Here is a 15,765-nt window from a genome sequence, read left to right as displayed (position 1 = left end):
TCCTATTATAGTTATGGGCTGTGCGTTGCTGACAGAGTATGGGCGAGCAGCATCAGTACTACAACTACATCTTCTTATACTACCACTACCACCATAACCAACCACCATGTCTCCCCCGCACCAAGTATGTCATGAAGCACAACTACAACATTACTGCTTTCTCACACTACATTGTAGTCCATCATCGTCCAGAAAGGAACGTTTCTGGCCCCCGGGGCCCCGAACCCCCTCCCCGCCGGCAAGGCTCGCGCGCTTCGGCGCAAGGAAATGAAGAAGGTCAAGGCGAAGAAGGCCGAGAAGAAGAAGTTCGAGTCTGGGCGCGCGTCGGTGAAAGAGATGGTAAGCAATACCCGCTGCTTCCTATTCCTCCTTAGGGCAAGAAGAGCAGGGGCCGGGCTAACTACGGATGACATTTCGGGATATTTAGATTGCGGAGGCCGAGCGCCTCGATAAGGCCGCTGCTGTTGAGGAGGAGGAAGCGCGGAAGAAGCGAGTCCGCGCCGCGAATCTGCGGGCGGCAGTGGCGGTTAAGGAGAAGGAGAAGGATGAGAAGGAGGAAAAAGAAGAGAAGAAAGAGAAGAAGGAAGAGGAAGAGGAAATGCTGATCAGCTTTGAGGATGAGAGTGAGCAGATGATCATCGAAGAAAATATGTAGATTAGATAGTATCAATTGGATCCATTGTGGGACAGCTATGCTATCTCTATATCTCTTTCTCCATGTCACTGTTTCAACTAATTCTTACAGTGGAATCCCGGCTGACGTGAATATGACGCATTTCCGGAGTTCTAGAGGTAGGACAGGTACGACAGATGATAAATGAGGGGTTCGGGTTGATTCATCAGGTAAATTGGATACATAAATCTTTGTTAGGAGTCGCACATCTCTATCATAAGACCTACTGGACGTTGATGCCATGTCCTTCGCTGCCCTCAAGCCAACTTGCATCGTCTGTGGCACGGAGATTGATGGGCGGCATCGCTGGGCAAAGCATTTCCGGGCAGGTGAGCTCGAGCTTAACTCCTCCCCCCCCAAGTATCCTTGGGATCTTCTACCCCAATCCCTCTAACCCATCCGTCAGTCTACTGCTCCTCGACAGGTGTGAGGGTGACGGTGCCCTTGTGCCTGGCACCTTCTCATCCTGCAGTCCGTATCCCAGCCGATGCGGTGACGGATGAATGGGTTTCCGAGAGGATGCCCGAGCATGACCAGACCGATCTGTACGTGTTCCATGAGCCCTGCTGGAGACGCCTGATCAGCCATTTCAGTCCCACAGAGTTCGATGTGGGCTATGTTTTTGAGGCGCTAGAATATTTGCCACTGCCCTGGCTACATGGTTTTCATAAAGTCGCACCAACGAACTTGAAGCCTCCTTACATGTGGGAGGCAGTGGATGAAGGACTTGGACATCAGCCTGATTATGCCAACCTGGATGACCTCATGCGATTTGCAAAAGCACTACCGAGCCCCTGGCGTCCGGTGATGTCTTCTGCTCCATTCGTTGCAGACCTCTTCCAGCGACTGCCACTAGAGCTAATCGAAATGATTGCGGTTCTATTGCCCACGCGGGACGTACTACATCTCCGCCAGGTGTCACGCGGGGTGGCCCCGGTCTTCAGCAGCTCAGCCTTCTGGAAGACACGTTTCGACTTGAACGCGGAGCGCGGGTTTCTTTGGCCAGTCGTGCGAGACATTATAAACACAGCGAAGGGCAATGGATTTGATTGGAGGCTCCTGTACCACTGCACTTGTCATCTCACCTGCAGCCAATGGTTTCGCTTAGAGCTGAAATCTTGGGAGGCGCTCCGGTGGCTTCGGGATACAGCCCTGGCTTTAGCCTCCGGGGCGCCCCGTCCGCTCGACTATCGCGGTGATGTCTTACATTACTACCATAATGCCAGGATTGGAGATACGCACCTCGAGGTGATAGACTGCGATTCTCGGGTCCTTTACATTGCGGTTTCTGCACATGATGATTGCGGCTCACATTATGACCCTGGGTCTGTGTGTATCACAGGACTGGAGTTCTTTTTCGAGGATGGGACAACGGCGATCTTGGGTTACACTTCGCCCGGAGCAAAGAATATTCCCAGAAAGAAGTGGAGAAATACTGAACGGACAAGAATGGCCCATCCTAGAGTCAGAGTTATGATGGATCTGATCGACTTCAAAGGAATCATGGTGACGCATACACATGATGGGGTTAGTGGTGTGCTTATGTTACAAAGCCTTGATGAAGAGAGAGAAGCACGCCGTAAACGGCGGAAGTGTTGTGTGGGGAAGAGGGACTACTTTCATCAAGCTTATCAAGGTTTACGCACTTGTTCTCTGGAAGAGGTCTCACAAGTCGTGGCGGTATTTAACGTAAGTATATAAGTTCCATTTTACTCTCCCTATTTTCTTGTGTTTCTTGTCTCATCATGATTCCCTTCTCTGTATACTAAGAATGGATCATCAGAACCACAGATTGATAGACCTTGGTATACGGGGCCGAACAGCAAAGCGAAAACCGCAATTGTCGGAAAGACAGCGAAGGTCGGAAATCAAATTCTTCAAAGCACACGGCAATCTTGCAAGAGGTTTGGAGTTGAGATAGGTGTTGGATATCTAGTAACTTGAGACGAGTTAGCAATTTAAAACCACACACATGCTACGGAATATCAATCCGTGGCCCCACCAGGGCCTTTGTGGCTGTTGTAGTCTTAATAACTCCCACTCATAAATGCGTCATACTACCTGCTTTATTCGTTGCGGAGATCACCGTAGAGAACGCGTCCGTTGCTGAGATATCTGAGTCTAAAGCCTGTGTTACACAAGCAAGCTACTCAGTCTGCATTCACTCACTGTTTGCTCAAATGTTTGCAAGTGCTAGGATACTATAGATAATTTCAATACCAGCCTTCCCCTCCGTCCTCTTCCCTCCTCGTCTACCGTGTCATTACCAAGTTTGAACCATCAAGGTAAAAAGCTGGACTTTTCATCGCACGATTCAATCACCCAACATCAACAATGGCACATCACGGACAACCTCAGCCAGTGGAACCAGTGGACTCATTCTGGGATGAGCCCATCTGCGAGGACTACCTGGCACCGATCTACCCCAGCCCAGACGACTTTCGCAGTGTCGATCATTTCTGTCCCATTCTTCTCCGCCATTACTTCACTCAGGATGATAACTGTGGGGTCGAGAGCGAGCGATGCACCACGCACCCAAGACCCAGACAGCATCTGAATTCCTTCATTGTCCACCTTGCTCCTCCTCCTCATCTGCGACGGCGCCGGGTCATTGCCGTCGAGGCTAGGTGGTTTCCTTCCGACACTTCGCCTGGTTGGGAGAACAACTACGACTGGACGGATGTCCGGGAGACGCTCCGGGCCCATATGCTCTCCGATTGGACCATGCGGACGAGAGTGCAAGCCACGTACGGCATCGTGGCAGTTGGCGATCGCGTTCGCTTTTACTACATGTCGAGGACTGATCTTGAGCGTGAACTTCGTACCTGGAATAGCCATCCTGTGGATGCCCCAGGGGCGGATGAGTCGCCCATCTTGAACATTCATAGCCTTGTTGACCAGAGAGTGATTCATCATCTGATGCTTCGTATGCGTCAGGATATTCTCTCTAGGTGCAATAACTACTAGGCAAGCAACGATCACCGGGATTGATGGCTCTGAACACTGGCAGGACTAAGTGATAGTTCTTTTAAAGCTTGAACTAGGGTCTTGTATTAGCAGGTCTAACGTGCGGTTCTTGTTAAACCAGAACTTAAGGGCGTGTATCTAGCTGCTCTCTGGTGTCGAAGATGATCGTTGCGTTCAGGATACCGTTAATTCCAACCTAGAGAGTTCCCTTCGGGGCTCTCTCTGGGGCACCTTTTCTTCGGCAGTGCCGTGGGCTGGGAGTCTCGGGGGGGGCTATAATGTATGGAATCATATTAGGGGGTGCCCATCTTCACGACTGCTCTCAAGTTGAATAAACCCGCTATCTGCTATCGCTCTGATACTATGCTAGTCTTTCTTCCTACATTGTAGGCATAGAGCTCTTAACACTCATCATGCTCTCATGATGTCCACTCACTCCCTCGCCAGTGCCTACGGGGCAATCTCGCCCGAGATCAGCGCTCGGCTCAACTCCAGTTGTGGGGGAGATCGGCAGCTGCGGGCCATTTCCACGGCCTGGAAAATACAATTGGACCATAAGACTTCTCACTCCGTCAGTTCCCTTTCTTCCATTTTGGCGTTTGATCTATCTAAGCATTCTCAAAATGTAGTGCCGTTGAGACTGTGCCACAGCAGGAAATGTTCCCGACTTTGCAGGCACTCCGGCTCGGAGACTCTATGGATATGCCTTTGGTATTGCTTGGGATGTTGTTCTTATGGTCTAGTGTTCTTTTATTCTGCTGGTGATGGATATTCTACGAAGCCTTGTGCGGGGTTGGTTTGGTTGTGTTCAGGTCGCCTGCTCAGGGTGATCGTCTTGGCTACTTGTGCCCGACGAGTCAGGGCTTTGAGGTGCCCGGGCAATATCACTACATGAGGACTAGTCTAACCACGATTCCTGAGGCTTTGTGACCTCCACGCCTGTGGCGAACGAGTCTATGCCTCATATATGTAACTTTGCTGTAGCACACACCAACATCAGAATATTATATTATTTACACGTGTAAGAAGACTCTATATTTACATACCCTGTCCCAAGGAGCCTAGACTCGAGCAGGTAAAATCAGTAGGAAATGTAAACGCCCATATCTTAAGACTGAGGAATGGCGGAAGCCATCATAAAATCAATTTCTCCCTCCACCATCCAACTCAGCGATAGGAAACTCCGAAGGCAACTCTGCCTTCATATCCCTTCCTGAGGCCGGCAATTCCACCTGCTCTGTCATGAACGCCCCTGTCCTCGTCGCAGGCAGCTCATTCACTCTCTGTACCCTATATCCCTGGTCCGGTGATTGATAAGCCTGATGATTTGCAGACGAGGCGTTCACTTTCCGTCGGCGCAGGAAGAAGAGTAAGAGACTTATAGCCAGCACCGCACCCGCTGCGACACCGACGCCAATACCTGCTTTTGCTCCGGTCGAGAGGCCTGATGAGCTGCTGGATGAGGTGGACGTGGGTGATGTTGTGGAAGAGGTAGCAGTCGCAGGTAAATCCCCGGATGATCTTGTAGATGTTGATGTGGCTGCCGGGGTGGTGAAATCCGTCGACTGCCATCGGATAGAAATACCGTATCCGTTGATGTGTCCTGGGCTGGACAAAGAGCTGGAGGTGCTGCTCGTAGATCCGGCCGTGTCGGTCCAGGTGTAGGCGAATTCAATCTCGGTGGATTTGCCGGGTTCCCAGGTGCAGACTTCGAGCTCGGTCCAGCCGGGGGTGTAGGTGGTTCTAGTGGAGTATGTTTGGATGCCGATGCTGGAGGCGACAGCCAGTTGTGTCAGTTGGTACTGCAGGTGTTGAGAAAAGGTGTGTAGTATGGATGGAATGCTCACGTCGGACAGCACATCGCCGCCGTCTCGGTAATAGTCCCATCAATCACGATATTACTGGCTGCAATGCGATATCCGGTAGGACATAGTCCCGGCGAGAAATAGCTGGATACATCCCAGCCCGAAGGAACACATTCAGCTGTGTGTGCTGGCCCCAGGTTCATCCATGTTTTGGAGCTGCTGCTGACGAGCCAGAAATCGCTGATACATGTGCTAGGAGGGACGGACGAAGGTTGTTGTTAAGGGAATGGGGGCTGAGGCTGTAGTAGCTGCGGATGTTGTTACGCCTGCTGACATGGTGGAATGGGGGTCGAAAGGGATGCTGGGAGCATCAACAGAGGTTGCATTTGGTTGTGTGCCGTGTGAAGAGGAGTTGAGAAAAGGGGCGTAAGCTGATCAGACAGAAAATCTCCAGACTTGGGGCATGCTGGAGACCCTTACTCGGCCTTATGCAGGTTCCAAGATGGTTGTGCTTAGCGTGGACTCGGCACTCTTTGGGGGCCAAATGAAGAATGCATGAAATTCAATTGTGATTGGCTAATATTAGGTTTTGTTGATGCGCCCCGCCGGGTTTATAATCCGAGATGGTTCTTTCCTGTTAAAATAGTACTTGGAATTGTATGAATTGACAACAACTTCATATCCTCATGAAACTTGATGGTGCCAATTTTGATAAGCTTTTTCACTGGCCTGCTTCTGTCTATCGATAATCCTAATCAGTAATTATTGCACTCCCATCACCCATAGGCGCTTATGAAGAAAGATGAGATGACAATTTCCGGATGCGACTTACCACCCTGGTCACTCTGGTCACACTCTGGATTTTCAGAAAACTTTAGAAAATATCAGACATACTTCTTATACTCTTTTCTGATTTACCGCAAGAATTTTGGGTAGTCAAACTCCAATCAGTCTCAGCCTCCTCGGAATCATTCTCCTTCGGGACTGTAGGCCCGCACTAGCAGAATCTTCACCGCTCCAGTTGATCGCTGCCTCAGACTAGAGTCAATGCCAAAGGCATTACTGGGATGTTACCCTCGCCTCTCTGGACAATCAGTAGCTATAAGTATATCAAATCTGAGGTGTCTGATTAGGCCTTGTAGTTTAAATGGCCACATCGATGATCTGTACGGCTCAAAACCGTGGTCCCTGCTAGGTTTCAGCACGATAACTATTGGTTATTTATTTCAAGCGGAGACACCAAGTGCATACCATTAAGCTGACTGGAATTGAACTAACATATACAACAATATAGCCATGCTAAAATCTTCGTTTCTGACAACTACTAGCGGATCCTATAATTTTGTTCCGTCAAGAATTAGGTTCACTCAACACGTTTTGTATAGATGCGACGAGCTTCGGTGTCACTCTTCACTCCCACGGAATCAGGAAAGGGTGCAATCCATCTCAACTGAAATATCCAGTAACAGTAAGGATGTCAGTAGAGAGCAGGGATGAAACGCCCTGCATGAAATTGGGGCTCAGCTGCGTATCTACCCTCAACCCCCTAGTCAGCCAACGGCACTAGAGACGATGACCAGTACACCCAGTCAAATCATGAAAGACACTCAACGTCTCATAGTTTGTATCATTCCCTTGCGCCCCAACCAGCCCAAATCAAAGCTTGACAGCCTGTAACTTCCTACCTGCGGAGCACCAAGCGGGAGGAAAAGTGGACCTCGCGCTGCTGATCTCCGTGCCGGCACTCACAGCATCCTGACACCCGAGGGGATACTTTCCGTCATGAATTCCTTCTACAGCCATGGTCTAGAATGTTTTGTTTATATCAAAGCTGTGCCAAGCATTGTCCGGAGAATCTTTGCCGGCCATCTACACCGTATCTTCATGGCATGATGCTTCACCGTAGTTTAACTGAAACACCCGGAGCTACAGTGGGGATGAAGACTCCAGAATCTCCGCTAAAGTGGGACATGGGAGATGATCATCAACTTAGTCTACTTTTAGGTTCGATTTTTCATGTCAACACCCGCGCACATGCTGCAAAACAGTAGTGCTGGTCAAGCGTGTTCATTCGAATGGCCGAAGAACATCTCTTTCAAGTATGAATATCATCATTGGTGGGGTGGAAAACACGGACAGCCGAGTAGGATCTTGACACGGGACAGATACCCATGCATTTGAAGCTAAGTAAGGCTGATCTCACAATAGTCAGTGGATCGTATAACTCACTAAATAGTAGTCCATGCTTGGCAGGACTGGCTGTCTTGAGCCAAGAGCCCGTCTTATTTTTGTTATTATTTTGCTATACCGCGGGCACACGTCTTCGCGAAGTGCCTTTTACTTTCTTACCACATTCTTCACTTGTCTCTGCCCCTGGAGCGATCAAATCACTACCAAAAAATCAACAAAACCAAAATGGGCTGGTTCCCAGTCGGTCTCGAGGGGGGAGAGAACAAATGGAAGTTCGACATCATCCCTCTGCTGGCTGTCATTGGCAGCTCAGCAATCCAAAAGCACATGCAGGCTATTACAGCCTCTCCCTTCGCCATATTTCCCCGGTTAATGCCCGCCCCTGAATCGCTTCTCGACACAGAGCGACCGACGCGACCACCATCTGTCAAGGACGTCAAGATCGTCGGTGTCAAATCAGGCATAGAATTGGATGAGCTGAATTTCTTTGCGAATCTCATCCACAATGTGAATGACATGGAAGAATATGAATTTCGCGTCTACAAAATCAGCTACGCGACGCGTGATTCCGAAGAAGGACAGGATTCGAAGATAGCATCAAAGGTGGAGGAGAGTTACCGACGAGTCAACAGGCATCGAATTCCAATCAAACTCAAGACCTTTTGCTGGCTAAATTTCGTCACTCTCGTCTCTATTCTCATCACGATTGGCCTCTATATCTGGGCGGGCTGCATTCATGACGGCACCGCCCTCGTCGGTCTGGCTACCATGTCTTTGTCGACCAGTGTAGCCAGTCTATCGGCGCGCTGGTATCCGCGCCTCAGTGGACGTTCTTCGCAAGCAGAGGTTCCTAGTGGGGATGTGATTATTCGCACCAGGGCAGGTGCTTTTATTCTTGTCTATGGAGATGACGATGTGATCCGCGAGTTGTACGAAGGAATGGAGGACTGCGAGTACATGTTCAAGGGGAACACGCATCATCGACTGCTAGGAACTAGCACGTTACTGCTCATGGCATCAATTATCCTGCTGAGTAACTGCGGTTCAGAGATGCAGATTGCCATCGGTGTCGCTTACATCATCCTGAATGCCCTGTACTGGCTGTTAGCGTTGCTGGTCGAGCCGCGCGATCTGTGGGATATGAGCAGATATAAGATTGAATTTGTCGAGTGTCGTCCGAGTACCCCCGACTCGAGCTATACTGAGACGTTGTGGGCCGTCATCAATATGACGGGAAGTGTGGAGTGGGTAGCTAATGGTGAATTGATTCCCCAAACACCAGCTTGGGATCAGTGGTTGCAGGAAGCCAAGGAGCATATTGGAAAGGACTGGGATCCTGTTAGAAGGAAGGACGAGTTGATGAATCCTAGACTGGCTTATCGCAATGGGCGGTGGTTTGACTGAGCCCGTTAGTATTTGTTAGATTTCATTCAAGACACGATTAGATTGGTCCGGAGCTCATAGATCAATTAATATATGTCCATGATACTGGTGATGTTTGCAAGTCCACTGGCATGTACCCTGTTGCCTTACTAAACATATCCGGGTTCCCAGGAATGATGTTAGTAGTTTGGCAGTCCAACCTTAAAAGTTTATTTCAGCATTGCATGCAAAACCTTGAATCTTGAAGAAAGGCTTAGCGAACACACCCAGGCCCACATATGGACTAAGTCATATAGAGCAAAGCCACCGGCTAATGATCACATTAGCGCTAAAACAAACATGGAAGGAGCCCCTGGCAGGCGTCATACTAGCCCCCATATCTGTCCTAAAATGACTGCAAAAAAGGCCTTGGGTCAAGTCTGAGTATGGGAAGGCGTATTGAGAGACTGTATTGCTGCAACGGTTAATGCAGATGTATTTTAGGCCCATTTGCCAATCACATGACCTTGCAGTCTCTAAGAAGCAAACAGACGCAAGATGATACATTGCAGCGGGCATGGCATGCCACACCTTCCTTCCTTATTCGTCCGTTAGCCGCACTACATATTCTATGAAGAAGACCCTAGATAAAAAAAAATTAAATATTATTATCTTTTTTACTCATGTTTAATTCTTCTATATTAAAGTAGATATAGAGTACTGACCTATTCACTCCAGACTAGAGTAAACATGATAATATATTCTAATAATCTTTAGAAAGTTGTTTCTTTTTTATGTAATATACTACAGTCTACAGGAATATGTATTTTATCTTTTATTTTTATTAGATATAAATCTTATTTACTCTTCCGTCATCTACATTTATCAATTACCATAACAGTTAAAGATAAAAACAAGTCTTATCAAGATCTTTATTAAGAAAAAAATCTTTATTAAATATTATAAGATTAATATAAAGACTTCAAGTATTTTTATTATAAATATATCTCTCTACAAGTATATTATTTATATTCTATAATTACAAAGATACATTGTTTTATTATTATTTTATAATACATCTGGTTGTGTCTTCTGAAAAGAAACTATTCGCTACTAGAAAAATATTTTAAATACTTAATAAAAATTAAAAATTAAAAACTTCTTTTAATTAAGCTTTTAATTCTCTAATATATTAAATATTATTTTATCAGATATTATCTTCTAAACTTATTAAATTTAAATTTCTGAGTCTAGAGTACCAGTTACTGATAATAATATTATATTTTATATTCTGGAATAACAGATATTACAGATCTATATAAAGCTATTTCCAGTCCCTCTAATACTAGATATAATGAACTAGAAAATAATAATAGAAATAATAATTTAACTAAATCTAATATTTAAATTAATAATATTTTTTATTTATATTTTACTCAGATAATGAGAGCCTACAAATAAGCTGTAATACTAATATATTATATATAATAATACAGCTAGAAATATAGCTTATCCGATCTAGTAGTCCAGCTTGCCAGTTAACTATACTAAATAGATATTGGTAAGATATTTAGTATTATATTTATTTTATCTAGAAGTTAATATTTAAAAATTTATATTATAATTAATATCAGTCCCACTGACTCTTCTTATTTTAAATAAATTATCAAAGAATTATCTAAAATTATTATAAATTTTAAATATAAATCTTCTTATTATTTATTAAATAAGTGCGATATCTCGGACATACATAAGATTAATAAAATAAATACTAAAGAAAAAAAGTATGAATAGTAATATATTTATTATTAATAAATTAAAAAGTAAATTAATAAAATTATAAAATTATAGTAATAAATATTAAATCTTAATTAAATTATAAAATAATTAAGCCGGAACTATACCACTTATTAAGAACAGATACAAAACAGAGAATAAATATTATAAGAATAATTAATCTAGAAAAAAATAATATAATAATAATCTAGTATATTTTAACTAGTACAGGATTTTGAACACAGTGGACTATATTATAAATAATAAGCTAATAAACTATATTATAAATAATAAACAGATTTAAGCTTTTTCTAAGATATTATTAAGAAATAATTAATACTGAGAAATAATATCTATACTAAAAATAATTAATAAAAAAATATATAAAATATTTATTATATATTAAATATATATCTTATACTAATAAGCTCTTCATATTCCAACCAGTAAAATAGATATAATATTAAAAAAAATTATAACTAATTTTATATTAATTTTAATTAATATTTTAATAATTATTATCTTAATAATTAATATACTGCTGAGAAATATTCTTGTCAGTTAAAGCCTGATAATATAATAATATTTAATTTTAAAATAATTAATATTAAATTTTTTATCTAATATATTTAAATTATTATAGCTTAGGAAAAATAATAATCTGTATTAAATATTTTTTATTTTATCTAAAAGACCGAGTTTTTATATAATATATTAAATTACTGGAAATACTCCAGGACCAGATAACTCATGAAATTAAAGTCTAGTATAAGAAACTTAAATATAAATTTAAATATTCAGCTATAAAAATATAATAAAAAATATAATAATTATAATTTAAATTTAAAAAAATAAATAATCTCTTATTTATTAATTATTTTATCCAGAAGATATCTTTATTAAAACTTACTAGTATAATAAATAAAAAGATTTTAAAAAATAAATTATAAAGAAATCTTAATAAAAATCTTACTTATTTTATTTATTTAATAAAAAATAAAATATTTAAAGCCTTTAAGCACCGCCTGTATGCAGCTGAAATAAATATAAAACAGCAGTAATAAATATATAATAAAAAAAAGACTATACAGGATTTAAATAATTAGAAAATAATAAAAATAATTATTAAACTAATAAAGACTATATTAATAAAGCTAAAATATTTATTATTATTATAATTATTATTATTAATTAAATAAAATTATTAAATATTAATAATTATTATTATACTAGTTTCTCACAGCCCTCACGGCCTTGCCGATATTGCAGAGGTGATCATTATGACCAGAAATATAATAAATATAAATAATATATATATTTAATAAAGCAGAGAATAAAGTTAGATAATAATAAATTTAATATTAATTTAAAAAATTTATTAAAGTCTAGTTTAAATTTTAATTTTTTATAAATAAAAAACTAGTATCTCTCTCAGAAATAAAAGATCTTGAAAATAAAATAAAATTTTTAATATTTATTTTTTATAAAATTAAGTATATTTTATATAATATTTTAATAAAATAATTATCACAGGTGCTTATTCTATATATAATAATATCTAATATATATAACAAGATATCTATTTACTTAGATACAGAATTTAATTTAATTTATATTTTATAAGACTATTTAAATAAATATTTTCTAGATATAATTATCTGATATCTGATAATAATATTAAATATACTAGACTTAAATATTACTATTAATAAAATTATCTCATTACATATTTCTTTAGCAGAGGGGCATATAAAGACAGAAATACTAGTATTAAAATAAATTTTAATTAATATTTTAATTAATACAGATACTTATAATTTTAATAATATTATTATTAACTTTTTTAAATTATATATCTGATTTTGTGGCGCGTTTTCAGTCCCATTTGAATTAAAAAGAGGGGCGTGTCCGCTATTAAAAAGAATATAATATATATATTAAATAAAGTATAATAATTTAACTAGAAATAAGATATCTGCTACTAGTAATATATTTTAATTATATATTAAATAATATCTTACTACAACTTAAGCTGATTCTGATAGTTATATCAGAGATTATATATTTTAATAATTTATCTAGTATTCTTATTATAATTAATAATTAATAATTATTTTATACGAACCCGGGCAAGTGCCCGATCAGACTATAATAAAAGTAATTAATTATATATATATTAAGTCTAGATATTATTACTATTATATCTACTATTATATATATCGCCCAGCTGACGGAGCACATGAATATATTTATTAAAAAGAAAAAAAATAAAGATAATATAAATTTAAATAATATAAAGATTTTTATAATAATTCCTGAGTTTGATTTTTTCTTATTAACAGATACTGATGTATTAGATATTTAAAATAAGAAATATACCTGTTAAATATATATAATATTAAATAAATATTTACTACTTTTCTATCCAGAGCTGGGATATTTTACAAAAAAGAAAATAAAAATACTATTTTATTAATAATAATATTAAAAATTTAAAATAAAATCTTTATTTATTAATATATTATAATTATATAATAATAGACAGTATCCTTGATTCTTTATATAAGATAAAATAAGTTAAAAAAACTTTATTAAATTAATTATTTTTTATATTTTCTTTTATTTTTATTATATAGCAGTATAATAAGCTTTATATTATTATTAATCTGTAATATATTAATACTTATATAATACTAAATATATATTTATTATTATATTAAAATAATATTTTTAGTATACTTAGCAGCTTTATCATATTTATCTTATTAGATATAATAAAAGAATATTTTTAGTAATTAATTTAATATAAGAATTAATAAAAGATGGCTTTTATTATTTTATATTATAATTATAAATAATTAATAAATATATTAATAAAATTTATATCTTCTCCAGAATTCTTTCAAGTAAAAATAGAATTTATTTTAAATTATTATTTATAAAATTTTATACTTGTTTATATTGATAATATTATAATCTATAATTATAATATTAATAAATATTTTTAACACCTGGATACTGTGCTTGATATACTAAAAGTAAATAATATAATACTATTTTTATTTAAATATTATTTTATTTATTTATTTATTAAATTATTCAGCTATTATATATCATATCTTAGTATTATTATAACAGATGACAAAGTCACTGTTATATATTATATATATTTTTTAATTATTATCAGAAGTTTAAAGACTGGTATTATATTTTTTAATTATTATTAACACTTCATCAAGTGCTTTATATTAATAACTAAATTATTATATAAGTTTAAAGTCTTATAATTATAAGTAGAATTAAAAGAAAATCAGCTATATAAATACTTTATTAATTATATATTTATAGTATTATTATAGAATAATAATAAGTTAGATTAATTAATAATTAGAAGTATAAAAGCTTAGAATATTATTTATAAATATTTAATTTTTATTTTAATATTTATATATTCCGACTTTTCTAAACTATTTAAGTTTTATATTAATAGGAGTAAGAAGTGGGGATTCAGAGCTTTAATATATTAAATTAATATAAATTATAATAAATATTTAATTATATATCTATCCAAGATATTATTCTCAGCAGAATAAAATTATATAATAATAAAATTTAAATATATTATATTAATCTAGACCCTGATAAAGCTACTCTAATATATAGATAATATTATATTTACTATTATAATAAATTATTCTGTATTAATTAATATATTTTAAATAATTAATAAGCCATGCAGTGCTTAATTTAATTAATAAATATTATATTTAATATCTTATTTAAATCAGATAATAATTTTATATAAAAAAGAATTACTATATTTTAATATAAATATATTTAATATTTTTTAATAAATATTTATAATTTTAATTTTCTTTTACTGGATATTATCTGCACTTTCTATAAGCTGCTATACAGAATTAACTTATATATAATAATAAAATATCTCACATTTAATAAAGATTTTCAGAAATATCTAAATAATCTAATTTTAGTTAATTAAATATTTTGGAGGATCTACAGTCGCGTAACTGATATATTTAATAAAAAATATTATTTATTTAAAATATATAATAATATTTTTTATAATATCTAATATAATTTACTAAAATCTTATATATTTTATATATTTAATAAAACAGTCTTTGAGATTTATTATAATAGATACAGGCATCTAGAACTAAATAAGTTATATATAATACTAGTATATAATTACTATATATTATATATAAAAAAGAATTTATAATATTATATTTTATAATATTTTATATACAGTTAAAGTGTCTGCAGTAATTATAAATTATATAATTAATTATAATTAATTAAGACTCTATTCTAATTATTTTATATAATTATATTAGATTTTATTATCAGCCTGTCTAAAAATAATAGATATAATACAGTACTTATAATTATAAATAAACTATTATATACAGTTTAATTGATTACTAGATAAAAGAACTGGATAACCTCTTAATAAATATATATTTTCTAGAATAGTATTATCTGCAAATAAAAACTACCAAGTATAATTATATTAAATTATAATCTAAAATTTATAAATAACTTCTAGAATAAGATAACTAAGATACTCAGAATTAGATATAATCTAATTATAATATATTATCTAAGTACTGACAGGTAAGTAGAAAAAATAAATTAAATAATTATAATTATATTATAATATTTATTTACTAGTAAATATAAAATATTCTAGTATTTATATATAATAAAAATACAGTTTAATCTTAATATTTTATTATTAAATATAATAGATATATTATCTTTTAAAATATTATATAAATTTTTATTATATTTAATACCTTCTACTGTCTAGTCCACGGGTGGAGTATTATTTACTATATTTATTAAAAATTAAAATATTATTTATAATTATATTTTAAATATATTATCTCTTACAAGAGCCTGGATAGTAGATATATTTAATTATAATTATAAATCTATTTAACTGTAAGAGTAAGTATAGCTTAA

The 15,765-nt window shown here is 36.2% G+C and overlaps 4 protein-coding genes across 4 annotated transcripts; 3 read left to right on the top strand and 1 right to left on the bottom strand.

Moving 5' to 3' along the window:
* Positions 1-106: 106 nt before the first annotated feature.
* BO83DRAFT_400490 (F-box protein) lies at positions 107-2,366 on the top strand (the record flags this gene model as incomplete). Its single annotated transcript, XM_025533401.1, has 7 exons — positions 107-124; positions 178-339; positions 428-651; positions 746-801; positions 895-1,002; positions 1,035-2,200; positions 2,238-2,366. The coding sequence occupies 7 exons, from the start codon at positions 107-109 to the stop codon at positions 2,364-2,366; spliced, it is 1,863 nt and encodes a 620-aa protein (XP_025386185.1).
* A 641-nt stretch (positions 2,367-3,007) lies between these two features.
* BO83DRAFT_428923 (uncharacterized protein) lies at positions 3,008-3,640 on the top strand (the record flags this gene model as incomplete). Its single annotated transcript, XM_025535428.1, has 1 exon — positions 3,008-3,640. One exon carries the CDS (start codon positions 3,008-3,010, stop codon positions 3,638-3,640), a length of 633 nt encoding a protein of 210 aa, XP_025386184.1.
* Positions 3,641-4,782: 1,142 nt separating this feature from the next.
* On the bottom strand, positions 4,783-5,831 carry BO83DRAFT_400488 (LPXTG cell wall anchor domain-containing protein; the record flags this gene model as incomplete). The annotated part of the gene is made up of 3 exons (XM_025533400.1): positions 4,783-5,410; positions 5,488-5,697; positions 5,770-5,831. The coding sequence occupies 3 exons, from the start codon at positions 5,829-5,831 to the stop codon at positions 4,783-4,785; spliced, it is 900 nt and encodes a 299-aa protein (XP_025386183.1).
* A 2,029-nt stretch (positions 5,832-7,860) lies between these two features.
* On the top strand, positions 7,861-9,039 carry BO83DRAFT_448890 (uncharacterized protein; the record flags this gene model as incomplete). Its single annotated transcript, XM_025536711.1, has 1 exon — positions 7,861-9,039. One exon carries the CDS (start codon positions 7,861-7,863, stop codon positions 9,037-9,039), a length of 1,179 nt encoding a protein of 392 aa, XP_025386182.1.
* Positions 9,040-15,765: the final 6,726 nt, after the last annotated feature.

The sequence above is a fragment of the Aspergillus eucalypticola genome (assembly GCF_003184535.1).
Source record: "Aspergillus eucalypticola CBS 122712 chromosome Unknown BO83scaffold_19, whole genome shotgun sequence".
NCBI classification, from domain to species: domain Eukaryota; kingdom Fungi; phylum Ascomycota; class Eurotiomycetes; order Eurotiales; family Aspergillaceae; genus Aspergillus; species Aspergillus eucalypticola.
Note: the sequence above shows the minus strand (reverse complement) of the source record. Positions and strands in the feature narration are given on the sequence as shown.